The sequence below is a fragment of the Crinia signifera genome, chromosome 4 (genome assembly GCF_055691185.1).
Source record: "Crinia signifera chromosome 4, ASM5569118v1, whole genome shotgun sequence".
In the NCBI taxonomy this organism is placed as follows: Eukaryota; Metazoa; Chordata; class Amphibia; order Anura; family Myobatrachidae; genus Crinia; species Crinia signifera.
Genome location: NC_139220.1, coordinates 21,774,940 through 21,802,809, shown reverse-complemented (window position 1 = coordinate 21,802,809; position 27,870 = coordinate 21,774,940). Strand labels below are relative to the sequence as shown.

Below are 27,870 nucleotides of genomic sequence, written 5' to 3'. Positions count from 1 at the left end.
GAACGGCCCGGCAAGTGTAACTTGCTGAAACCGTTCGCTCCCGGGGTCTGCTGCACATGCGCAAACACACCATAGGCAGACCCCCCACCATCGGAACAGGGCCTAAAGTTCACTTGTTTGGAAAAGGACAATCACAGACCAATAAATACACTGCTTTATTTGTGTTTGTTCTGATGTTTATTCAGGAACTTCAATATCTGTAAAACAAAGAGAAAATACAGTATAAATCCATCAAGTTGTACATTTAGGGAAATAAAACTCATATTTAGAGAACTCAGAATTATGTAAGCACAATACAGGTACTGCATATTTGCCTCTCCCTCATTAGTCTAGCAATCTCCCTTATGTCACCTAGCCCACATTACACTGTTACACCATAGTTACCTCACCTCCAGAATTCTGCAGGAGACTCCCTGACATAGCAGCAATCTCCCTCCTCTCCCTCATTAGTCTAGCAATCTCCCTCATGTCACCTAGCCCACATTGCACTTACACCATAGTTACCGCCCCTCCAGCATTCTGCAGGAGACTCCCTGACATAGCAGCAATCTCCCTTGCTCCCTCATTAGTCTAGCAATCTCCCTCATGTCACCTGGCCCACATTACACTGTTACATCATAGTTACCTCCCCTCTTCCATTCTGCAGGAGACTCCCTGACATAGCAGCAATCTACCTCTCCGCTTCCCCAGATGCTGGTCCCCGCCACCGCTCAAACACTTTAATTACCCCTTTGGGCGCCATCTAGTTTATTATGAATAATAATGAATATTTGCACTTTAAACAATTTACATATAATGAAAAAATATAGTTATACAATAAGCACATTAAACTTACTCTATTTAAATATTCTGCATATGATTAGAAGAGTTACAGCAAAGGCGGGGACCAAACAGATATTTCTAGCATGAAATAAAATGTTCTCTATGATATTCCCATTATCAGCAGCTTCTGTAACATGTAAGGAGAGAGTGATGTCATTAGGCAGCGATACAAAATCATAATGCAGATTTTACAGCTTTGGTCATAACTGTGGAGCAGAGGACCGCAGAGAGCAGTGGTGGGCCCCGGTACTGCATGGGGGTGTGGCCTTAATGTGAAAACTGTGCTCTGTGGGGGAGGATCATTCAGGTTGGGGGGAGGTGGAGGTATCTTACCTTGTTTGATCTGGGAATCTGGTCCCGGCCTTGTGTGATCTGGGAAGCTGTTTCCAGCCGACACCATCTCCCCAATCGCAGGTTTTTTTTTTTTATTTAGGCCAGAGTCTTTGCTTTCCCTGTGAAGTTCCATCTTCCCAAAGTTGTCACTGGAAAGATGGCTCTGTAGAAGAGGAGGGACACACTTCCCAGAACAAGGTACAGATAGAGCCGGCCTCATGCTTGCGGGGGCTGGCTATAAAATCGTCAGCCCCCGCCAGCCGACATCCGTTGGAAGGGGGCACGTGCACACAAGACACTCGCGCACCACGTTCCAGTGGAGGAGGTCCCCATGGCAACTAACCTAGAGACAAGTCACAACCCTTATGCATGGGCCTCTACCACTGCACTCCCTCAGGTTGCCCCCCATGCCCCAGTCCGACGCTGTGAGAAGCAGCAGTGGAGAAGAAGACATACTGTACCTTTGCTGGTGTTGGATACTGATGTGTTGTATATGTTTGTAGTAAGCTCTGCCGGAGTATCTCTGTACAGCAGCTGGAAGGGTATGAATGCTGCTAAGTCACTGTTATGAAATACAAGGCATGTCCAGTGCAAGTCTTCCTCACTGACATCCTTAATGAAAATGCTGATCTCTTTCATTGTATCACTGAGTGTTTGAGTCTTTACAGGAACGGAACCTGTTTCAGTCTTTTTCGCCCAGCCTATCAAATTATACGTCATGGAGCTGAGATGTGAGAGGGAGCAGGTCAGAGACACGTTGCTTCCACGGACAACCTCAGCGGATGGAGAAGCGGTCACTGCAAAACAGGGGGGGGGGGGGCAGATGTTACATGTAGTCATGTACAAGTAGCAGCATACACACTGCACTGTATGCTGCATGAAGGCCAGTGGTGTAGCGCTAGCCCCCACAGATGGGTAGGTGTGGACCCTGGGGGTCTACTAGGGCTATTGCTGCAGTTCTACTTGTCTGCTGTCCCATCACGCCTGTCCCCATTGAAAATGTCCCGCTCAAAATAGCCGCCACCTCACAGGGGACAGTTATTATGGATACTAGAGGAGGCGGCAGCCATTTTGAGTTGGACATTTTATGGGAGGAGGAGCAACAGTGTTGGATGGAGAGAAGGGATCCCCTGAGAACAAGCAGAATCCGTGACAACGTACCAAGATAGGGGGAGGGGTGACCAGACTTTTCTGGGAGGGGGGGGGGTGTGAAGGCACATCATGTTAAGTATATCTGCAAATATAGCAGAGTGGTTCAATAAGTAAGGTAACAAGAGGTTTCAAGTGTTCTCTATATCACAGGTTCTCAAACTCAGTCCCCAAGACCCCACACAGTGCATGTTTTACAGGTTTCCTTACAGAATCACAAGTGAAATTATTAGCTCCACCTGTGGATCTTTTAAAATGTGTCAGTGAGTAATGACTATACCTGTGCACCTGCCGGATGACATGGAAAATGAGGACTGAGTTTGAGAACCCATGCTCTATATATCAGTCTAATTTCCCATTAGGTCAGTGTCCGTAGACCGCCGCTTCCCCTCATGGCCATTAGGCTGCGCCTCATATTAGTCATACTGTCCCAATCTCAATTGTAGGATTGGCGAGGTGAGTAGTTTGATTAGATTGCTGCTGCGTCTAAAGGGCCAATCAGCAACTGATATTCATCGCCAGCTTGTTGAGGTGTACGGTTGTCTCCCATTTGCCGAGAGGGTCCCGGAAATCGAGTCCCCCTCCCGGCCCCCCGGAAAGGTGGGCAATCCTCCCGGATTCTGCCACACCCTCCGCATCTCCCCCGACAGCTGCCCGGCCGTCTCGTTGAATTACCGCGATTTGCGGCTTTTTGCGGTGGAGGGGCCGGGCTAAATAGGCAAATAGCGCCATTTAGCCCGCCCCCTCCTCGAGGCACCGCAAATCGGGGGATTTGCCTGCTGGGGGTGGGGCTTGATGATGTCTAGATCAGGCCCCGCCCCCAGAAGTGATGCTTACAGTCTCCTCTCCGGGCTCTCTCCGAGAGGAGACTTTAAAAGTAGGCAAGTATGAGATAACTTCACATCATGGAAAAAGATTTGGTGCGATGTACCCGATAGGCTGTGAGGAGCTTTACATTGTGGCTGTGATGCATAGTACATCCCACCCCAAGTCTTCCTTGAAAGCTTTTATAAATCCCCCCCCTTTATTATAACAATAATATAAATAAATACAGTATACCTAAGCCTTAAGCCTGCTGCACATAAGTGACACTTACACTGTATAGTAAGTAGAGTGTAAGTCGTCCCGACTGTCTGGTCAGGAAAGAGACACCGGTATTTGCCAGCATCTGTAAATCGCACCGGTGAAAGTTTCATGGTCCAGTTAGCAGACATCTCCAGAAGGCCCCAAAAGATGTCACTGAATATTTGGTCATTTTCCACTTTGATGCTCACTGTCCTGTCCGAGTTATAGGGGATCCATTCCCACTGTACATGTGTGGTTCTGAGAAGCCTTCTACAGTGCAAGAGCAAGTCATCTCCCACCGGGCGAAGCTTCACTGTGTCTTCTGCCGCAGGGTCTGGAGAAGAACAGGAGGAGAACACAACCTTAATCCTAGCATCATTAATGTGCAATACACTTCAGTCCATATAATCATCATATTACTTCTCCAGAGCTTATGGATACCCTCAATGAATAGGAGCCGTGCATGTGGGTATCTACCGGTACATTTTAGAAGGTAAAATAATATTCTAGGACAGGGGTGGCCAAAGCAGTCCTTAAGATCTTCCTACACGTCACGTTTCCAGACCACCTAGATGATGCACAGGATTAGTCATCACTAACTGTCACATTTTAACCCCTTCAGTGGTGGGGGTTTTTTGGGGAGCGCTCCCCACTGGGTGAATTTTTTATGGGGAGTGCTCCCTTTAAAAAAAACCACCACTACCTTCCTGGGTCCGGGCATCGCCGCTGAACTGTCAATCAGCGGCTGCCCGGACCTGCGCCCCCGTGCCGCGTACCTATCCCCGGCAGCCGGCTTGTCATAAGGACAGTAAATTATAATATAATTATGGTGGAGCCCATTTGTTCCTATATGGCTCCATTGAGGTAGATGGTATTCGTCCTCAAATGTATCCACCAGAGCTGAATTTTTGGAAAATGGGTGTCTATAAACCTGGCTGGGTTTTAAGGCCGTGAAGAGAAGCTTATTTCCTGTTCATGGTGTTAACTGTCACAGTCTCAATAAGCAGACCCAAAATAAGCATGTGGTGGTTTCCCAAATAATTGTTATCCAAGATGGTAGGCTCTAACCAATGGTGGAAAAGGAATTGTAAGGGAGCTGGTTTAATACGGGAAGTCCTTCCAATGTAGTCCAGTGTCCAAAAAATAGGTGTAACCTGACGCGTTTCCTCATCCCCTGACAACTTCCTGCGGTGGCAGCCCATAAAATTGGGTTCTGCGCACAAGCAGTACCGAAGACGATGCGCCATACCCTGACTGTGAATATGGACTGCTCTGGGTAACATCCCCTCTTCAGGAGAACTCCCATCTTAGTAAATTCACCCCTGAGTGTGCAGTTGCAATTTGTACACTATATCCTAAGGTTATACTCACTCTCGGTTAATTGCAGGGAAGTCACGGAGATAATTTCACCACCAGACCCACAACGATATGTACCTCTATTCTTATGGGTAAAGTCACGAATCTGAATGTACGCTGCATCCAAATAGACAAACTCATGCGTATTTTTCCTTCTCTGAAAAGATCCGGAGAATGCTGCTTTTCCAGATGAAGTAGACTTACATTCAATGGTTATATCTGCCCCCAATGGTAAGTAAATCTTCTCATAGGCTACACAAGTGAGACACATAGGAGTAAGGATTAGTTTTATAGCTATAATGTATATTAATAATGACATATTCTGTGAGAATTACTGTGTGGAGGTTATTATGTTCCCCCTCACCATTAGAGGTGTTGGAACATTTCCCCCTCACTTTAACCCCTGGTTATATAACTGGTTGGGGTATATAGTCAAAATGTCGACATGGGATTTTCACTTTTTTTTTTTTTTACCAAATTATGCCGACATGCGGTATTTCATGCCCTGCCTTCCACTAGGGCGTGGAGGAAGAATATAATAGTGTGCCGATCGCAGCGAGGCACCGTGCCCGCGAGGGGACGCAAGTTCCCCTGACACGTTGTCCATGTCGACCATGACGACATTCGGGGCAAAAAAAGTTTACAACCCATGTCAAACTTTTTGACTGTCGACCTAGCCATTGTCAACCTAATTCTTGTGTCAAAATTCCATTCATGTCAGCCTTAGGCACGTCGACCTATTTCAGGTGCCGACATAAGCCTTGTCGACCTTTAATGGTCGACCCAATGTATGTTGACCTAATATTGGTCGACCCAATGACCCATACCCATGGTTGGATCAATGCATCAGCATTGTGCTCTGGAAAACGTGACAGTTGGAGAACTCCTGCCGGATGCCTTAAACGTGATTTGCTAGTTGATCTGGAAACTGTAACAGTTATTTGCAGCCAGTCACTAAGTAGGGATACTATGGCAGTATTAATTCTGGAGGAAATTAAAAGGGGTAAAATGTTCCACCCATCAAATCTTTGCCTGGTTAAAACCAGGCACATCGGGTCGTCGTCGTCATCATCATCATTTATTTTTTTATAGCGCACACATGTTCAGCTGCACTTTACAGAGAATATTTGCACACTAGGGTTAATTTTTTTATTTATTTTCTCTGTCGGGAGCCATGTAACTTACCAGTATATTTTTGGAGTGTGGGAGAGAGCCGGAGCACCCAGGGAAAACCCACACAAGCAACAAGAATATACAAACTCTGTAAGGATAGGGTGGTGCTGGGATTTACACCCAGGACCTCAGTGCTGTGAGGCAGTCATGCTTAATATAATAAGTTAACTACTATTAATATTAACCCTTTGAGTGCCCAACATCTGCGAGAGATGCGCAAAGCATCTGCTAAAAATGCCGGCGTCGCTCACATTTGTTATATACATTTAAATAAAAAATGTTGTGTAAAAAAAGATGTTGGGTGAGATTTAATAGGGTGAGAGATTCAGAAAGTGAGAGATTTGGTGAGAAATCTCCAGTTTTTTTAAAGCAGCAATCATTTACACTGCAAAATCAAACTGGTTTTGCAGTGTAAATGATTGCCGCTTTAAAAAAACGAGATTTCTCACCAAATCTCTCACTTTCTGAATCTCTCATCCTATTAAATCTCACCCGATATTTCTATATAAGGTCATTATGAGGACTACAAATGATTGCGTGCCAATTTTCACACCTATTTTGACAAATTCACTTGGCACTCAAAGGGTTACAAAATATGAATAGGTACAGGTTGAGTATCCCTCATCCAGATATCCATAATACAAATTATTGCAAAAAACATAGTTTCCAGAATGTACTTTTTTCCCCTTAAAAGCACTACTGGGAACATGATATGTAACTGGCACTACTGGGGACATGATATGTGACTGGCACTACTGGGAACATGATATGTAACTGGCACTACTGGGGATATGATATGTAACTGAGACTACTGGGGGCATGATATGTAACTGGCACTACTGGGAACATGATATGTAACTGACACTACTGGGGACATGATATGTAACTGGCACTACTGGGGACATGATATGTTACTGGCACTACTGGGGATATGATATGTAACTGACACTACTGGGAACATGATATGTAACTGGCACTACTGGGGACATGATATGTAACTGGCACTACTGGGGACATGATATGTAACTGGCACTACTGGGGACATGTTATGTAACTGGCACTACTGGGGACATGATATGTAACTGGCACTACTGGGGACATGATATGTAACTGGCACTACTGGGGACATGATATGTAACTGGCACTACTGGGGACATGATATGTGACTGGCACTACTGGGGACATGATATGTAACTGGCACTACTGGGGACATGATATGTAACTGGCACTACTGGGGACATGATATGTAACTGGCACTACTGGGGACATGATATGTAACTGGCACTACTGGGGACATGATATGTAACTGGCACTACTGGGGACATGATATGTGACTGGCACTACTGGGGACATGATATGTAACTGGCACTACTGGGGACATGATATGTAACTGGCACTACTGGGGACATGATATGTAACTGGCACTACTGGGGACATGATATGTGACTGGCACTACTGGGGACATGATATGTGACTGGCACTACTAGGGACATGATATGTAACAGGCACTACTGGGGACATGATATGTAACTGGCACTACTGGGGACATGATATGTAACTGGCACTACTGGGGACATGATATGTAACTGGCACTACTGGGGACATGATATGTAACTGGCATTACTGGGGACATGATATGTGACTGGCACTACTGGGGACATGATATGTGACTGGCACTACTGGGGACATGATATGTAACTGGCACTACTGGAGACATGATATGTAACTGGCACTACTGGAGACATGATATGTAACTGGCACTACTGGAGACATGATATGTAACTGGCACTACTGGAGACATGATATGTAACTGGCACTACTGGGGACATGATATGTAACTGGCACTACTGGGGACATGATATGTAACTGGCACTACTGGGGGCATGATATGTAACTGGCACTACTGGGGACATGATATGTAACTGGCACTACTGGGGACATGATATGTAACTGGCACTACTGGGGATATGATATGTAACTGGCACTACTGGGGACATGATATGTGACTGGCACTACTGGGGACATGATATGTAACTGGCACTACTGGGGACATGATATGTAACTGGCACTACTGGGGACATGATATGTAACTGGCACTACTGGGGACATGATATGTAACTGGCACTACTGGGGACATGATATGTGACTGGCACTACTGGGGACATGATATGTAACTGGCACTACTGGGGACATGATATGTAACTGGCACTACTGGGGACATGATATGTAACTGGCACTACTGGGGACATGATATGTGACTGGCACTACTGGGGACATGATATGTGACTGGCACTACTAGGGACATGATATGTAACAGGCACTACTGGGGACATGATATGTAACTGGCACTACTGGGGACATGATATGTAACTGGCACTACTGGGGACATGATATGTAACTGGCACTACTGGGGACATGATATGTAACTGGCACTACTGGGGACATGATATGTAACTGGCACTACTGGGGACATGATATGTAACTGGCACTACTGGGGACATGATATGTAACTGGCACTACTGGGGACATGATATGTAACTGGCACTACTGGGGACATGATATGTAACTGGCACTACTGGGGACATGATATGTGACTGGCACTACTGGGGACATGATATGTAACTGGCACTACTGGGGACATGATATGTAACTGGCACTACTGGGGACATGATATGTAACTGGCACTACTGGGGACATGATATGTGACTGGCACTACTAGGGACATGATATGTGACTGGCACTACTAGGGACATGATATGTAACAGGCACTACTGGGGACATGATATGTAACTGGCACTACTGGGGACATGATATGTAACTGGCACTACTGGGGACATGATATGTAACTGGCACTACTGGGGATATGATATGTAACTGGCATTACTGGGGACATGATATGTGACTGGCACTACTGGGGACATGATATGTAACTGGCACTACTGGGGACATGATATGTAACTGGCACTACTGGAGACATGATATGTAACTGGCACTACTGGAGACATGATATGTAACTGGCACTACTGGAGACATGATATGTAACTGGCACTACTGGGGACATGATATGTAACTGGCACTACTGGAGACATGATATGTAACTGGCACTACTGGGGACATGATATGTAACTGGCACTACTGGGGGCATGATATGTAACTGGCACTACTGGGGACATGATATGTAACTGGCACTACTGGGGACATGATATGTAACTGGCACTACTGGGGATATGATATGTAACTGGCACTACTGGGGACATGATATGTGACTGGCACTACTGGGGACATGATATGTAACTGGCACTACTGGGGACATGATATGTAACTGGCACTACTGGGGACATGATATGTAACTGGCACTACTGGGGACATGATATGTAACTGGCACTACTGTGGACATGATATGTGACTGGCACTACTGGGGACATGATATGTAACTGGCACTACTGGGGACATGATATGTAACTGGCACTACTGGGGACATGATATGTAACTGGCACTACTGGGGACATGATATGTGACTGGCACTACTGGGGACATGATATGTGACTGGCACTACTAGGGACATGATATGTAACAGGCACTACTGGGGACATGATATGTAACTGGCACTACTGGGGACATGATATGTAACTGGCACTACTGGGGACATGATATGTAACTGGCACTACTGGGGACATGATATGTAACTGGCATTACTGGGGACATGATATGTGACTGTCACTACTGGGGACATGATATGTGACTGGCACTACTAGGGACATGATATGTGACTGGCACTACTAGGGACATGATATGTAACAGGCACTACTGGGGACATGATATGTAACAGGCACTACTGGGGACATGATATGTAACTGGCACTACTGGAGACATGATATGTAACTGGCACTACTGGGGACATGATATGTAACTGGCACTACTGGGGACATGATATGTAACTGGCACTACTGGAGACATGATATGTAACTGGCACTACTGGGGACATGATATGTAACTGGCACTACTGGGGACATGATATGTAACTGGCACTACTGGGGACATGATATGTAACTGGCACTACTGGGGACATGATATGTAACTGGCACTACTGGGGACATGATATGTGACTGGCACTACTGGGGACATGATATGTAACTGGCACTACTGGGGACATGATATGTAACTGGCACTACTGGGGACATGATATGTAACTGGCACTACTGGGGACATGATATGTAACTGGCACTACTGGGGACATGATATGTAACTGGCACTACTGGGGATATGATATGTAACTGGCACTACTGGGGACATGATATGTGACTGGCACTACTGGGGACATGATATGTAACTGGCACTACTGGGGACATGATATGTAACTGGCACTACTGGGGACATGATATGTAACTGGCACTACTGGGGACATGATATGTGACTGGCACTACTAGGGACATGATATGTGACTGGCACTACTGGGGACATGATATGTAACAGGCACTACTGGGGACATGATATGTAACTGGCACTACTGGGGACATGATATGTAACTGGCACTACTGGGGACATGATATGTAACTGGCACTACTGGGGATATGATATGTAACTGGCATTACTGGGGACATGATATGTGACTGTCACTACTAGGGACATGATATGTGACTGGCACTACTAGGTACATGATATGTAACAGGCACTACTGGGGACATGATATGTAACTGGCACTACTGGGGACATGATATGTAACTGGCACTACTGGAGACATGATATGTAACTGGCACTACTGGGGACATGATATGTAACTGGCACTACTGGGGACATGATATGTAACTGACACTACTGGGGACATGATATGTAACTGACACTACTGGGGACATGATATGTAACTGGCACTACTGGGGACATGATATGTAACTGGCACTACTGGGGACATGATATGTAACTGGCACTACTGGGGACATGATATGTGACTGGCACTACTGGGGACATGATATGTGACTGGCACTACTGGGGACATGATATGTAACTGGCACTACTGGGGACATGATATGTAACTGGCACTACTGGGGACATGATATGTAACTGGCACTACTGGGGACATGATATGTGACTGACACTACTGGGGACATGATATGTGACTGGCACTACTGGAGACATGATATGTGACTGGCACTACTGGGGACATGATATGTAACTGGCACTACTGGGGACATGATATGTAACTGGCACTACTGGGGACATGATATGTAACTGGCACTACTGGGGACATGATATGTAACTGGCACTACTGGGGACATGATATGTAATTGGCACTACTGGGGATATGATATGTAACTGGCACTACTGGGGACATGATATGTGACTGGCACTACTGGGGACATGATATGTAACTGGCACTACTGGGAACATGATATGTAACTGGCACTACTGGGGACATGATATGTAACTGGCACTACTGGGGACATGATATGAAACTGGCACTACTGGGGATATGATATGTAACTGGCACTACTGGGGACATGATATGTGACTGGCACTACTGGGGACATGATATGTAACTGGCACTACTGGGGACATGATATGTAACTGGCACTACTGGGGACATGATATGTATCTGGCACTACTGGGGACATGATATGTGACTGGCACTACTAGGGACATGATATGTGACTGGCACTACTAGGGACATGATATGTAACAGGCACTACTGGGGACATGATATGTAACTGGCACTACTGGGGACATGATATGTAACTGGCACTACTGGGGACATGATATGTAACTGGCACTACTGGGGACATGATATGTAACTGGCACTACTGGGGACATGATATGTGACTGTCACTACTAGGGACATGATATGTGACTGTCACTACTAGGGACATGATATGTAACAGGCACTACTGGGGACATGATATGTAACTGGCACTACTGGGGACATGATATGTAACTGGCACTACTGGAGACATGATATGTAACTGGCACTACTGGGGACATGATATGTAACTGGCACTACTGGGGACATGATATGTGACTGGCACTACTAGGGACATGATATGTGACTGGCACTACTGGGGACATGATATGTAACAGGCACTACTGGGGACATGATATGTAACTGGCACTACTGGGGACATGATATGTAACTGGCACTACTGGGGACATGATATGTAACTGGCACTACTGGGGACATGATATGTAACTGGCACTACTGGGGACATGATATGTGACTGTCACTACTAGGGACATGATATGTGACTGTCACTACTAGGGACATGATATGTAACAGGCACTACTGGGGACATGATATGTAACTGGCACTACTGGGGACATGATATGTAACTGGCACTACTGGAGACATGATATGTAACTGGCACTACTGGAGACATGATATGTAACTGGCACTACTGGGGACATGATATGTAACTGGCACTACTGGGGATATGATATGTAACTGGCATTACTGGGGACATGATATGTGACTGTCACTACTAGGGACATGATATGTGACAGGCACTACTAGGGACATGATATGTAACTGGCACTACTGGGGACATGATATGTAACTGGCACTACTGGGGACATGATATGTAACTGGCACTACTGGGGACATGATATGTAACTGGCACTACTGGGGACATGATATGTAACTGGCACTACTGGAGACATGATATGTAACTGGCACTACTGGGGACATGATATGTAACTGGCACTACTGGGGACAGGATATGTAACTGGCACTACTGGGGACATGATATGTAACTGGCACTACTGGGGACATGATATGTAACTGGCACTACTGGGGGAGAGAGGGAGGGAACACGGCGCGGCAGACGTAGACCGGAAGTCCGGGACCCTCCGGCATGAGCGGTGTGCTACAGTGATGTGGAGCTCGGAGATGCCCTCCTCATAGCCCGCTTGCCTGACCAAAAGCACAGCGCATCTGAGAATCCCTCAGCGCCGAACGGAACAGAGTGGGACAGTCTGCTGGAGGCGGCCCGGGACGATTGACCTCCCACGTGGGAGAGTGACGCAGAGACGCCTGCCTGCTCGAGCGGGACTGAGGGGAGAGCCGGAGAGAGACGGCAGTGCCTCGTGGTGGCCCAGACAGGCTAAGGAGGGAGTGGGAGCTGGTGCCTGCCGGAAGACAGCGCACCTGTGGCGGCAGTTTAGCGGTCTCAGAAGCAGTGTGGGGCGCGCACACGCCGGCGGCTGCAAGCGAAAGGAGAAGGTGCTGGGAGATTACAGCGATAACGGCAGAAACAAACAACGGCAGCGGTAAGCACAGACAAGATCTCCACTCACAAAAAAACAAACCCACGAGAACAAGGACAGTGCTCCTGTCAAGGTATAATCCGGCATTGAGAACAACCGTGAGTACGGTACTTGTACCTGTTGGGATTTACCTATATAGTTGGACTGTGAAAACTGAGGTGACTCAAGTTTTAAACTTAAACTCTGAGTATGGGCAAGACAGGGCAAGCGGCAGGAAACCACCAAGGTGGAGCGCACTGCGAAAGCAAACGTTAAACCTAAAAATACTGCCGTTGAAGATAGACTCTCGATATCCCCACATAGATTAAGTATGGCCAGCTCAGACCAGTCAGATAATGCACCAGATGTCTCATTTTAACAACTACTTGAGGCAATAAATGGGTGTGAGCAACGACTGGGTGCAAAAATAGAAAATACGCAAGCTGAGATTGGGCTCCTGCGGCAGGAAGTGCAGACTGTTAATGCTAGAGTGGAGGAGACGGAATGTAGAATTTCCAAAATCGAGGATACCCAAACAGCCATAAACTCGCAGATTGCCCAGGTCAAAGGGGCACTGGGGGGTGTGCAGGCTCAGATCTCAATGATGGAAGGCCGCCTACGCCGTAATAATATTCGGATGGTAGGAATCCCAGAGAAATCTGAGGGCGACTCCCCCCGAGACATGGTTAGAAAAATGGCTAATATCCCAGTTTGGGAGAGAGGTGTTTTCGCCAGTATTCTGCATTGAGCGTGCCCACCGCGTACCAGGGAAACCAATGCCGCCAGGGTCCCCGCCAAGAATGTTTATTGCAAAAGTGATGAACTATAGGGACCGTGATACCATCATTAGACTGGCTAGATCTAAAAGTAAACTGGAGGTAGACGGAACCAAGGTGATGATATTCCCCGATTACTCAAGGGAGGTACAAAAGGAAAGACTTCAGTATGTGAACATTAAAAAACGATTAAGGGACTTGGGAATCCAATATTCTATAATGTTCCCTGCAAAACTTAGAATCGCATGTGATGGCGAAACTAAGTTCTTCATGTCAGCGGAAGAAGCTTCGATGTGGTTGGAGAAGAATAAAAAAGGCTGAAATGGCCGCTGCTTAAAGAAAAACCAAATTTGATCATGATTGGGAGAAATTTGGCTATATAGAGGAGTGGTGACAGTGAGAACTCTCCCCGAATAGTTGTCGGGCAAAAGTACAAATTCAGGACTCAACTATATAGAGTAAATTACTATTGGTGTAAAGAAATAACGTCGATATTTATATGGTTCTGGGTTTTTCTGTTTTGTTTTTTATTTTTTGTGGGCTCAACTCTATAGTGGAAATTATTATTGTTGCAAAGATATCGCGTCGTCATAGGTGTGGTTTTGGGTCTTCCTGTTTCTCTGGAATCTTGGGGCTGAGGGATAATCTATATATAAATATTGGCTATATAGAGGAGCGATGTATAGATAGTAAGAATTTGCCCTGAAGCACAAACTTTGGTCTTAACAATTTGGTGTAACTTACTACAGGTGTAAAGGCATAATGCCATTATAATTATGGTTTTGGGTTATCCTGTTTTTCTTTTTGAGTTTGTGGCTGTGGGATGCTTATTCTGTTTTCTTTTTATATGTGAATATAGGAAGGGGCAGGGGGCGAGGGGGGGGGGAATTTAAAAGTAGGATTAAGAATAGTTTAATAAGTCTTCGAGTATCTCCATGAGCACAAAATATTGGAATAGAAATTTGCATGTCGGAGGGTCTACTGCATGGTGTTCTAAAGGGAAGGAATCCCTAAGTACCCCAAAAATGGATGAGGAAGTGAATGAGGGAAAGGGGGAGAGTGAATGGGATAGGCGAGGAAGGGAATTTGATGAAGTATCCTTTAGGGGAAAGGTATACAGGGTGGGGGGAGGGGGGGAGGGGCTTTTTCTGTACCACCAGTCGCCTGATAAGGGGAAAATTTCACATTAGAAGGAGTATGCGAAACATAAAATGTCATAACGTTAGATGTTGAGAGTATTAAGTTGGAACACAAGAGGTTTAAATGACTGCATAAAACGAACCACGGTGATGAACCAAATCAAAAAATATAATGCACAGATCATATGTTTGAGTGAGACCCACTTAGTGGCTGAGAAAGGGATACTGCTAAAAAAAGCATGGGTGGGGGCCGCATACCACTCAAGCTTCACTAATACTTCAAGGGGAGTCTCATTGTTAATCCATAAGAACGTTCCATTCCAGTGTAAAAGGAAGGAAATTGATAGAAATGGACGGTATGTGTTTTTAGAATGTCAGGTGTTCGGCATGTTAGTATGTATTTTGGCTGTCTATGTCCCTCCACCGTTCCAGTATGAAGTACTAGAAAGAGCGGTTGAATTCATCTCTCACGCAGCAGGGGCAGAGTTATTGTGCCTAGGGGACTTCAATAATGTCATAAATCCAGATAAGGATCGGTGGAGCCGTGGAGGGACTAATAGGCAGGGAAATAAGGGATTTAATAAATTTGTTGAGGATCTAGGGTGGAAAGATGTGTGGCGGGAGAAACACCCAAATAGCCAAACCTACTCTTGTTTCTCTAGGTCATTGGAGGCTATGTCTCGGATTGATATGATTTTTGCCAATAGTGAACTGTTGCCAAAAATTGAAAGTGTTGTATACCTACCCCATGGGATTTCTGACCATTCCCCTGTAATGGCCCAAATCCGCTTGAATCAGGATAAAGGTCAGAACATGTGGAAATGTCACCCTGCATGGCTGGAACAAATGGAGGTGGGTGCTGGGGTGGAAAAGGAATGGGGGGATTACTGGGTAAATAATGAGGGCTCCGCACAGTCGAGTACTTTGTGGGATGCTAGTAAGGCAATAATAAGAGGCTCCTTAATTAAACAGATTGCACATATCAAGAGACAGACAAGGGAAAAGAAACAACGGTTAGAGAAACTTAATACAGAGTTAGAGCTGCAGTACTCCCAAGATAAGGAAGCAGGCACAAAGGAAAAATGGGAGGTAGCAAAGAGGGAGTGGGCTAGAGAATTAAACGTAGCCACAGCAAGGTACCAGACATTCCTCGCCCATAGAAGATACATCAATCAGGATCGCCCTGGGAGCTACCTGGCCCATTTGGTTTTAAACTCGAGACAAAAACAATATGTGAGTAAAATAGAAGGAGAAGATGGTCTGGTGATCGAAGCTACCCCTGATATAGCCCAAACCTTTGTGGAATATTATAAGAAACTATATTCTAGCGTAATAACCCATGAGGAGGCAGATATTAAGCAGTATCTAGGAACAACATTGCTACCACAAATAAGTAAAGAACAGAGGGAGAGTTTGGAGGCCCCTATAACGGTGACGGAAACTATCAATGCCATTAATCAGATGCCACGTAATAAAGCTCCTGGGTGCGACGGGTTACCAGCCGAACTATATAAAAAATGTAGGGACATAATTGCACCCAGATTAACTGAATTGTTTAATAAAAGTTTGGAGGAAGATAAGTTGCCAATATCAATGGATGAAGCTCTGATAACGGTGATTTTGAAAGAAGGGAAGGATCCCCAAAAAACAGACGCATACAGACCAATATCTCTGATAAATGGAGGTGCAAAGGTCTTGGCAGGGATATTAGCGCAGAGCAGGGGCGGATTGGGGACTAAAAGTGGCCCTGGAAAAATTCTGGAAGTGGCCTCATGTGGGCGGCAACAAATCAATAATGGCCGCTCTCATGCATACATACACCTGGTTCCTGTAGTGTTGAGAGATTCCCGGACACGCCCCTAGGCCCACCCAGCCCCTCCCCTTGACCTGCCCAAACCCCTCCCCTTGACCCGCCCTATCATTTTTGTTAACCTTTGCTTCAATTCCATTCTTGATGTTGCACACTGTAATGCCAGTTACATGACACACTGTAAGCCACACACCGTGATGCCCATTACATGTTACACCATACACCACAGTGACCATTACTCGTTATGATGCCAGGACTCAATTTTTTTTTCTAAAGGAGGGTCAACAAGGACAGTGCGCGCCGAAGGCGCGTGCCAAAAAAATTCAATGTAATGCCGATTACACGTCACACACCCATTACATAGTATACCATATGCCGTGAGCAGTAATTAAATAATGACCAGGATATAGAGGGTGACTGAGGAAGACGCAGATAGTGGGTCACTGGGGAAGCTGGGGTGACGGAAATAGCAGGTGACTGGGGAAGCTGGGGTGACGCAGATAGTGGGTCACTGGGGAAGCTGGGGTGACGCAGATAGCGGGTGACTGGGGAAGCTGGGGTGACGCAGATAGCGGGTGACTGGGGAAGCTGGGGTGACTCAGATAGCAGATGACTGCCTGGGGAAGCTGGGGTGACTGGAGAGGCTATGGTGACAGGGAGATAGCGGGGAACAGGGGAAGCTGGGGTGACAGGGAGATAGCAGGTATATTTGTATATATATATATGTATATGACCCCCTCTGCACCATCATCACCCAACCTGCAAATCATCATCATCACCTCCCCCTGCAGCATCACCCCGAGCAGGGCCGCGGCTAGGGTGTTTTTGCGCCTCCCTGCAAACTATAAATTTGGGACACTTCTGGGCCTGCTGCTGGGAACGTGCTTTATACTATATATATACCAGGGGCAGAGAGGCAGAGAAAGAGAGAGAGACCAGGGGCAGAGAGGCAGAGAAAGAGACCAGGGGCAGAGAGAGAGAGAGAGAGAGACCAGGGGCAGAGAGGCAGAGAAAGAGACCAGGGGCAGAGAGGCAGAGAAAGAGACCAGGGGCAGAGAGAGACCAGGGGCAGAGAGGCAGAGAAAGAGAGAGAGACCAGGGGCAGAGAGGCAGAGAAAGAGAGAGACCAGGAGCAGAGAGAAAGAGGGCAGAGAGAGAGAGAGACCAGGGGCAGAGAGAGAGAGAGACCAGGAGCAGAGAGAGAGAGAGAGACCAGGGGCAGAGAGAGAGAGAGAGACCAGTGGCAGAGAGAGAGAGACCAGGGGCAGAGAGAGAGAGACCAGGGGCAGAGAGAGAGAGAGACCAGGGGCAGAGAGAGAGAGAGACCAGGGGCAGAGAGAGAGAGAGAGAGACCAGGGGCAGAGAGAGAGAGACCAGGGGCAGAGAGGCAGAGAAAGAGAGAGAGACCAGGGGCAGAGAGGCAGAGAAAGAGAGAGACCAGGAGCAGAGAGAAAGAGGGCAGAGAGAGAGAGAGACCAGGGGCAGAGAGAGAGAGAGACAAGGGGCAGAGAGAGAGAGAGAGACCAGGGGCAGAGAGAGAGAGAGAGAGACCAGTCGCAGAGAGAGAGAGACCAGGGGCAGAGAGAGAGAGAGAGAGACCAGGGGCAGAGAGAGAGAGACCAGGGGCAGAGAGAGAGAGAAAGAGACCAGGGGCAGAGAGAGAGAGAGACCAGGGGCAGAGAGAGAGAGAGAGAGACCAGGGGCAGAGAGAGAGAGAGACCAGGGGCAGAGAGAGAGAGAGACCAGGGGCAGAGAGAGAGAGAGACCAGGGACAGAGAGAGAGAGAAAGAGACCAGGGGCAGAGAGAGAGAGAGAGAGACCAGGGGCAGAGAGAGAGAGAGAGAGAGAGAGACCAGGGGCAGAGAGAGAGAGAGAGAGAGAGAGAGAGACCAGTGGCAGAGAGAGAGAGACCAGGGGCAGAGAGAGAGAGAAAGAGAGAGAGACCAGGGGCAGAGAGGCAGAGAATGAGAGAGACCAGGGGCAGAGAAAGAGAGAGAAAGAGACCAGGGGCAGAGAGAGAGAGAGAGAGAGAGAGAGAGAGAGAGACCAGTGGCAGAGAGAGAGACCAGGGGCAGAGAGAGAGAGAGAAAGAGACCAGGGGCAGAGAGAGAGAGAGACCAGGGGCAGAGAGAGAGAGAGAGACCAGTGGCAGAGAGAGAGAGACCAGGGGCAGAGAGAGAGAGAGAAAGAGACCAGGGGCAGAGAGAGAGAGAGACCAGGGGCAGAGAGAGAGAGACCAGGGGCAGAGAGAGAGAGAGAGAGAGACCAGGGGCAGAGAGAGAGAGAGACCAGGGGCAGAGAGAGAGAGAGAGACCAGGGGCAGAGAGAGAGAGAGAGAGAGACCAGTGGCAGAGAGTGAGAGAAAGAGAGAGAGACCAGGGGCAGAGAGAGAGAGAAAGAGAGAGAGACCAGGGGCAGAGAGGCAGAGAATGAGAGAGACCAGGGGCAGAGAAAGAGAGAGAAAGAGACCAGGGGCAGAGAGAGAGAGAGAGAGACCAGGGGCAGAGAGAGAGAGAAAGAGACCAGGGGCAGAGAGAGAGAGACCAGGGGCAGAGAGAGAGAGAAAGAGACCAGGGGCAGAGAGAGAGAGAGAGAGAGAGAGACCAGGGGCAGAGAGGCAGAGAGAGAGACCAGGGGCAGAGAGAGAGAGAAAGAGAGAGAGACCAGGGGCAGAGAGGCAGAGAGAGAGACCAGGGGCAGAGAGAGAGAGAAAGAGAGAGAGACCAGGGGCAGAGAGGCAGAGAGAGAGACCAGGGGCAGAGAGAGAGAGAAAGAGAGAGACCAGGGGCAGAGAGGCAGAGAGAGAGACCAGGGGCAGAGAGAGAGAGAGAGAGAGAGAGAGACAAGGGGCAGAGAGGCAGAGAGAGAGACCAGGGGCAGAGAGAGAGAGAGACCAGGTGCAGAAAGGCAGAGAAAGAGAGAGAGACCAGGGACACAGAGAGAAATAGAGAGAGAGTCGAGACCAGGGGCAGAGAATGAGGCAGACATGCGGAGAGAAAGGGGGGCATGTTCCCAGGTCACTAGTGGGTGTCCGGGCAGACAGAGGTGACCGGGAGATATTGGTGGAAAGAGGAATCAGAGGGTGACAAAGGAGGCAGTGGGTAACTGCCATGAGGTGGGTGCATCCAGAAACATTCATACATTTTCTTACCAGGGTCAGTGAGAGAGGGAGACATATGGGAGAGAGAGGACATATTCCCCAGTCACTATGTTCTGCTCACCTGCTCCTGTGATGACCAGTGTCCCTGAGTGTTGTACAGCTGGTGGTAATGTTACAGGTACCTCACTGCTTCTTCTCCACGCCCATAACATCAAGCGGCAGTCTGGACACACACTTGTCGGCATACAGGCAGCAGGAGTCACTGGAGAAAGAAACTGGTGAGGTGATACAATAGAGGAGACCTAAGGACAGGTAAAAGTGTGACAGAAGGCAGCGGGAGACAGGGGGCAGGATGTACCAACCACTTGCGGTACATCCCGCCATCCATTGTGCCAATACTTTTCGCATAGACACTAACATATGTGATTTGTAATGCAAAGGACAGCTCTCCCAAAAAGATGCCCTTTGTGATGCACTCTGGTGCCTGGACTTCCGGGTTTGTGATCCGGGAGTCCCTTTACCAATGCTCCCAGTGTTGCGGAAAGAAGCCGATGTGCCTCTACAGGGTAATGCCATGTATAGCTGGTATTACCGCTACATTAGGCTACTGCTAGTAGGGCTTTATTACATTTAAAAATAGGGTAAAATCCCTGAAAATGGGTATTTTACCACATTTCTGCCGTAGAGAGCATAGAGGGTGATGGAGAGGGTGAAAAACAGACAGTGGTCAATGGGTCATAGTGGGTGAAAAGTAAGTCAGGGGGCAGGGCTGTCCTGGTGATGGGAGGAGAGTCTGCGGATAAGAGGCGGCACCGGTGGTTAGTGCGGGCCGCGGGAGAGACAGGTACGGTCTGGGCTGGCTCGGTCGCATCACCCTGGGGTCCGGCAGCCCAGGCACACAGTGGGTCCCTACAGGGTATGGGAAGTCGCCGGCGGGGTCCCTCCAGTGCATGGGAAGTAACCAGCCTGAATTACCGGACTGTCCGGAGTAATCCCGGACGGGTGGTAACCCTAGGTCCCTGCCACTCTCATACATACATACATACACCCTGCCGCTCTCATACATACATACATACACCCTGCCACTCTCATACATACATACATACATACACCCTGCCACTCTCATACATACATACACCCTGCCACTCTCATACATACATACATACATACATACATACATACACCCTGCCACTCTCATACATACATACATACACCCTGCCGCTCTCATACATACATACACCCTGCCACTCTCATACATACATACATACACCCTGCCACTCTCATACATACATACATACACCCTGCCACTCTCATACATACATACACCCTGCCACTCTCATACATACATACATACACCCTGCCACTCTCATACATACATACACCCTGCCACTCTCATACATACACCCTGCCACTCTCATACATACATACACCCTGCCACTCTCATACATACAGTACATACATACACCCTGCCGCTCTCATACATACATACATACACCCTGCCACTCTCATACATACATACATACATACACCCTGCCACTCTCATACATACATACACCCTGCCACTCTCATACATACATACATACATACATACATACACACACCCTGCCACTCTCATACATACATACATACACCCTGCCACTCTCATACATACATAAATACACCCTGCCGCTCTCATACATACATACATACATACATACATACATACACACATACATACACCCTGCCGCTCTCATACATACATACATACATACACCCTGCCGCTCTCATACATACATACATACACCCTGCCACTCTCATACATACATACATACACCCTGCCACTCTCATACATACATACATACACACACACACCCTGCCGCTCTCATACATACATACACCCTGCCGCTCTCATACATACATACACCCTGCCGCTCTCATACATACATACATACACCCTGCCGCTCTCATACATACACACATACATACACCCTGCCGCTCTCATACATACATACATACATACACCCTGCCGCTCTCATACATACATACATACATACACCCTGCCGCTCTCATACATACATACATACATACATACACCCTGCCACTCTCATACATACATACATACACCCTGCCACTCTCATACATACATACACCCTGCCGCTCTCATACATACATACACCCTGCCGCTCTCATACATACATACATACATACACCCTGCCGCTCTCATACATACATACACCCTGCCGCTCTCATACATACATACACCCTGCCACTCTCATACATACACACATACATGCACCCTGCCGCTCTCATTCATACATACATACACCCTGCCGCTCTCATACATACATACACCTTCACTGTAATAAATACATACATACACCATGCCACTCTCATACATACATCCTGTCCCTGCCGCTCTCATACATACATACACCCTGCCACTCTCATACATACATACATACACCCTGCCACTCTCATACATACATACATACACCCTGCCGCTCTCATACATACATACACCCTGCCGCTCTCATACATACATACATACACCCTGCCACTCTCATACATACATACATACACCCTGCCGCTCTCATACATAGATACACCCTGCCGCTCTCATACATACATACATACACCCTGCCGCTCTCATACATACATACACCCTGCCGCTCTCATACATACATACACCCTGCCGCTCTCATACATACACACATACATACACCCTGCCGCTCTCATTCATACATACATACACCCTGCCACTCTCATACATACATCCTGTCCCTGCCACTCTCATACATACATCCTGTCCCTGCCGCTCTCATACATACATAAATACACCCTGCCGCTCTCATACATACACACACCCTGCCACTCTCATACATACATACATACACCCTGCCACTCTCATACATACATACACCCTGCCACTCTCATACATACACACACACTGCCGCTCTCATACATACATAGATACACCCTGCCGCTCTCATACATACATACATACACCCTGCCGCTCTCATACATACATACATACATACATACAGATGGGGCAGGCCTCTTCCTTGCTGGCGAATCCGCCAGCGGCCTGCCTCACCATCTGACTGAGACGCGCGTCTCAATCTCCGTCGGCGGGGCGACGGGACAGGGTTAGGGGGGGGGGGTGCGAGCAGGCGGCGGGGAGCGGCTGGAAGCGCCCTCGGAAGGGGCGCCTCTCGTGCGCGCGCGTCCCCTTCTCGCTATGCAGATGGCGCTGGTGGGGTATGGCGGCTTGCGTCGCCATCCCCTGCCAAGATGGGAGTGGCCCCAACTGTACATACATACATACACCCTGCCGCTCTCATACATATACCCTGCCGCTCTCATACATACATACATACACCCTGCCGCTCTCATGCACACACCCTGCCCCCCTCAACCAAATTACACACAGGACATTTTACACAGCCCCCCTTAACCAAAGTACACACAGGACATTATACACAGGCCCCCCTAAACCAAATTACACACAGGACATTATACACAGCCCCCCCTCAACCAAATTACACACAGGACATTATACACAGCCCCCCTTAACCAAAGTACACACAGGACATTATACACAGGCCACCCTCAACCAAATTACACACAGGACATTATACACAGGCCCCCCTCAACCAAATTACACACAGGACATTATACACAGGCCCCCCTCAACCAAATTACACACAGGACATTATACACAGCCCCCTTCAACAAAATTACACACAGGACATTATACACAGGCCCCCCTAAACAAAATTACACACAGGACATTATACACAGGCCCCCCTCCCTAAGTTACACACAGGACATTATACACAGCCCCCCTCCCCCAAGTTACACACAGGACATTATACACAGCCCCCCTCCCCCAAGTTACACACAGAACATTATACACAGGCCCCCCTAAACCAAATTACACACAGGACATTATACACAGCCTCCCCCCCCCCCCCCCCAACCAAATTACACCCAGTACATTACACACAGCCCCTGCATCAATATTACACCCAATATGCACTCACCCAATGATCTGTTTTGTAGTGTCTGTGCATGCTTCTGGTAGGGGAGGCAGCATAGAGCACGTAGAGGAGCTGCTGCAGGACCAGGAAGAGCAGGGCTGGATGCACGCAGCACACAGTGTGGTGGGCGGGGCCAGCCTCAGGGAACTGCTCAGTGCTGCCCCTGCTGCCTGCAACTTTAAATTCGGCCTCAGGAGCAAAGTTCCCGGTAATTATAATGGCCAATCTGCCCCTGGCGCAGAGATTGGAGGGAGTGATGGACGATATAGTCCAATTCGACCAAACCGGGTTTCGGAAAGGAATGGGTACTAAGGAAAACATCAGGAGACTATATGCTAACTTACAGGGGAAAGATACAGATGGACCGGATAAAAAAACAAAAGCAGTCATGTCCCTTGATGCAGCCAAGGCATATGACTGTGTCGAGTGGAAATATCTATGGTCGGTGCTGGAGATCTATGGATTTGGACCGCAATATGTGAAGTGGATTAAATTGTTATATAGAAATCCTAAAGCGCGAGTCCAAATCAGTGGATACACGACAGCCCAATTCCAGCTAGCCAGGGGAACTCGACAGGGGTGCCCGTTATCCCCTGCCCTGTTCAACCTGGCAATTGAACCGCTGGCATGTATATTAAGGTCAACCCAGGAACTGGTGGGAGTTCAAAAGGGGAGAGATAGAAAAGAGATCATCTCGTTATACGCAGACGATATGGTAATATTTCTAAATGACTGGGAAAAAGAACTACCAATGGTTCTCAAGATAGTAGAGCAATTCGGGACATACTCTGGGTTAAAAATCAATTGGGGAAAATCCCATATCTTGCCCAATAAAGGCAGGGCTAGGTTAAGTACGGATTGCCCCCTGAGTTGGGTAGATGAGATGAAGTACCTTGGAATAGTAATCTCAAATAATCCGGGACAATTCCTTGAATTAAATTTGGAACCACTTATTAAAATGTACCAAGATAAAGGTAAATCATGGGCCAGATTACCCCTGACCGTGACAGGGAGAACCAATTTGATTAAAATGATGTTTTTGCCAAGATTTCTGTATCTCTTTTTGAATGCACCAATAACTATACCGAAAAAATATTTTAAAAAAATTGATAGCATTACATCCTCTATAATATGGGCAGGAAAAAGGGTTAGAATAAAAAAGGATACATTAATTAGACCAAAGGGAGCAGGTGGCTTGGGACTCCCTCATTTCTATGTATATTATATAGCAGCCCAGCTTACACACATACAAGAGTGGATAATAGGTAGGGAAAATGATCAGGCTAAAGAAATGGTAAGTCAGTGCTTTGGGAAAATAACAGCGAGACAAGCTTTAATTACCAGCTGTATAAAGAGAACAAAAAAAATAAATAATCCCATAGTCAAACAAGCGGTAAATGTATGGGGCTATACAAATAGACTTATGGATCATGGGGGCATAGACCCAGAAACTGCAGTTTGGGTTAAAACATCAATGAGGGGAAACAGAAAGGAGAGAGATGATATAGGGGAGGAAGAAGCTAGACTATCCTGGTCTAAAGTGGGAATAGACAGTCTGGGCCAACTAATCCAAGATGGGAAGTTTAAAACATATAGCCAGTTAGAACTGGATTATGGGCTACCTAGAGGATACTACTTCAGATACCTACAACTAAGGGGCAGTCTTGAGACGATTTTTGGGAAAGAGCGTATAAAATTGGAGAGCTCCCCAGTAAAGGTAATGTTGGATAGAGAAAAAAAGTTGAAGGTCTCAGAAATATATAAACTGCTAATACAGGAACTGAAGAACCCCCAAATAGAGAAGCTCAGACAAGACTGGGAGATGGAAGTAGGAAAATTGAATGACAGGGAATGGAAGAGAGCATTATCATCCCCCCTAAGGGCAACAGAATCCATAAGATGCCAGCAAATTCAGATGTATATACTCCATCGTACCTATGTTACCCCAGTAAAGAAAAAAAAATATGATCCAAATAGTGATGAAACATGCCCTAAATGTAAACAGAATTTAGGGACTTTCATACATATGATCTGGGAATGTAGTATGGTCCAAGAACTTTGGGGACAAGTTGGCCGTATTATAGGGGATATTAGAGGAACCCACCAGAACCCTGATATAAGAGAGTGCATATTGGGGATCCAAAACTGTAGTGAGATAGGAACTGTAAATAATCGGCTGTGGGAGAAGTTATGGGCACTTGCCAAAGCACAAATAGCAAAGAATTGGATGGGGCAAGAAGGATTCGATATTAAAACATGGATTAGAGCAGTAAATAACACGGCTGAACACGAAAAACACATGCACATAAGGAGAAGTGGGCACTTAAGAGCATTTGAAAGCACGTGGACACCATGGATAGCTTCCAAATATTATATGGATATATAAATCACCGAACACAAAAAGTTTATTAAAAAAAAAAAAAAAGGGGTGTAACGAACACTGACACTGAGGGCTAAGGGGTACAGAAATGGGCAAGGGAGGGAGGGTCTGGGGCGGGAAGAATGGATGAATTAGTGTGTAAACTGTGAGGAAGGGGAAGTAGAACAAAGAGTAAAACATGCAAATTATGAAGTATCAGGATAAGAGGTAAATGAGATTCGATTTTTATCTTTTGTAAGAACCAAATTCTTAAGATGAATTTTTGTAATATCTGTTTTTTCGTGTATTATGTCCCTTTGGCTTCGTCTTCTCCTTTCTCCTGTTATTTTGCTAGTGCACTATGCGACATATGATCGATATATATGAATTTACTGTGATGATCGTATGTAAATTTTAAAAAAAAATTTTGAAATAAAGAAAGACTGAATTAAAAAAAAAAAAAAAAACTGGCACTACTGGGGACATGATATGTAACTGGCACTACTGGGGACATGATATGTGACTGGCACTACTGGGGACATGATATGTAACTGGCACTACTGGGGACATGATATGTAACTGGCACTACTGGGGACATGATATGTAACTGGCACTACTGGGGACATGATATGTAACTGGCACTACTGGGGATATGATATGTAACTGGCACTACTGGGGACATGATATGTGACTGGCACTACTGGGGACATGATATGTAACTGGCACTACTGGGGACATGATATGTAACTGGCACTACTGGGGACATGATATGTAACTGGCACTACTGGGGACATGATATGTGACTGGCACTACTAGGGACATGATATGTGACTGGCACTACTGGGGACATGATATGTAACAGGCACTACTGGGGACATGATATGTAACTGGCACTACTGGGGACATGATATGTAACTGGCACTACTGGGGACATGATATGTAACTGGCACTACTGGGGACATGATATGTAACTGGCACTACTGGGGATATGATATGTAACTGGCATTACTGGGGACATGATATGTGACTGTCACTACTAGGGACATGATATGTGACTGGCACTACTAGGTACATGATATGTAACAGGCACTACTGGGGACATGATATGTAACTGGCACTACTGGGGACATGATATGTAACTGGCACTACTGGAGACATGATATGTAACTGGCACTACTGGGGACATGATATGTAACTGGCACTACTGGGGACATGATATGTAACTGACACTACTGGGGACATGATATGTAACTGACACTACTGGGGACATGATATGTAACTGGCACTACTGGGGACATAATATGTAACTGGCACTACTGGGGACATGATATGTAACTGGCACTACTGGGGACATGATATGTAACTGGCACTACTGGGGACATCTGTAACTGGCACTAAATATGTGCAGGAAAATGATTGCTTGGCATTCAAATTTGGTGCCGTAGATAGTACACAACCTTTGTTTCATAAAATATACGGTATATGTGTGTGTGTCATGTGTTTGATTTTTTATACAACTTAATTGCACGATACCTCAAG

The 27,870-nt window shown here is 46.8% G+C and overlaps 1 protein-coding gene across 1 annotated transcript; it reads right to left on the bottom strand.

Annotated features, from left to right (window-relative positions):
• On the bottom strand, positions 1–24,069 carry LOC146072251 (uncharacterized). The gene is made up of 6 exons (XM_083179578.1): positions 23,976–24,069; positions 20,075–20,215; positions 4,741–4,977; positions 3,401–3,703; positions 1,617–1,952; positions 1–197 (listed from the first exon to the last, which is right to left on the bottom strand). Exons 2-6 carry the CDS (start codon positions 20,196–20,198, stop codon positions 178–180), a joined length of 1,020 nt encoding a protein of 339 aa, XP_083035704.1. The 5' UTR covers positions 20,199–20,215; positions 23,976–24,069; the 3' UTR covers positions 1–177.
• Positions 24,070–27,870: the final 3,801 nt, after the last annotated feature.

Excerpts from the sequence above, each read along its gene's own strand:
- LOC146072251 (XM_083179578.1), bottom strand. The coding sequence starts at position 20,198 with ATGCCGACAAGTGTGTGTCCAGACTGCCGCTTGATGTTATGGGCGTGG. Across the intron at positions 3,704-4,740 it reads TTCCCTGCAATTAACCGAGA|ACCCTGCGGCAGAAGACACA; the intron begins GTGAGTATAACC and ends GTTCTTCTCCAG. Across the intron at positions 198-1,616 it reads AGTATCCAACACCAGCAAAG|ATATTGAAGTTCCTGAATAA; the intron begins GTACAGTATGTC and ends TTTGTTTTACAG.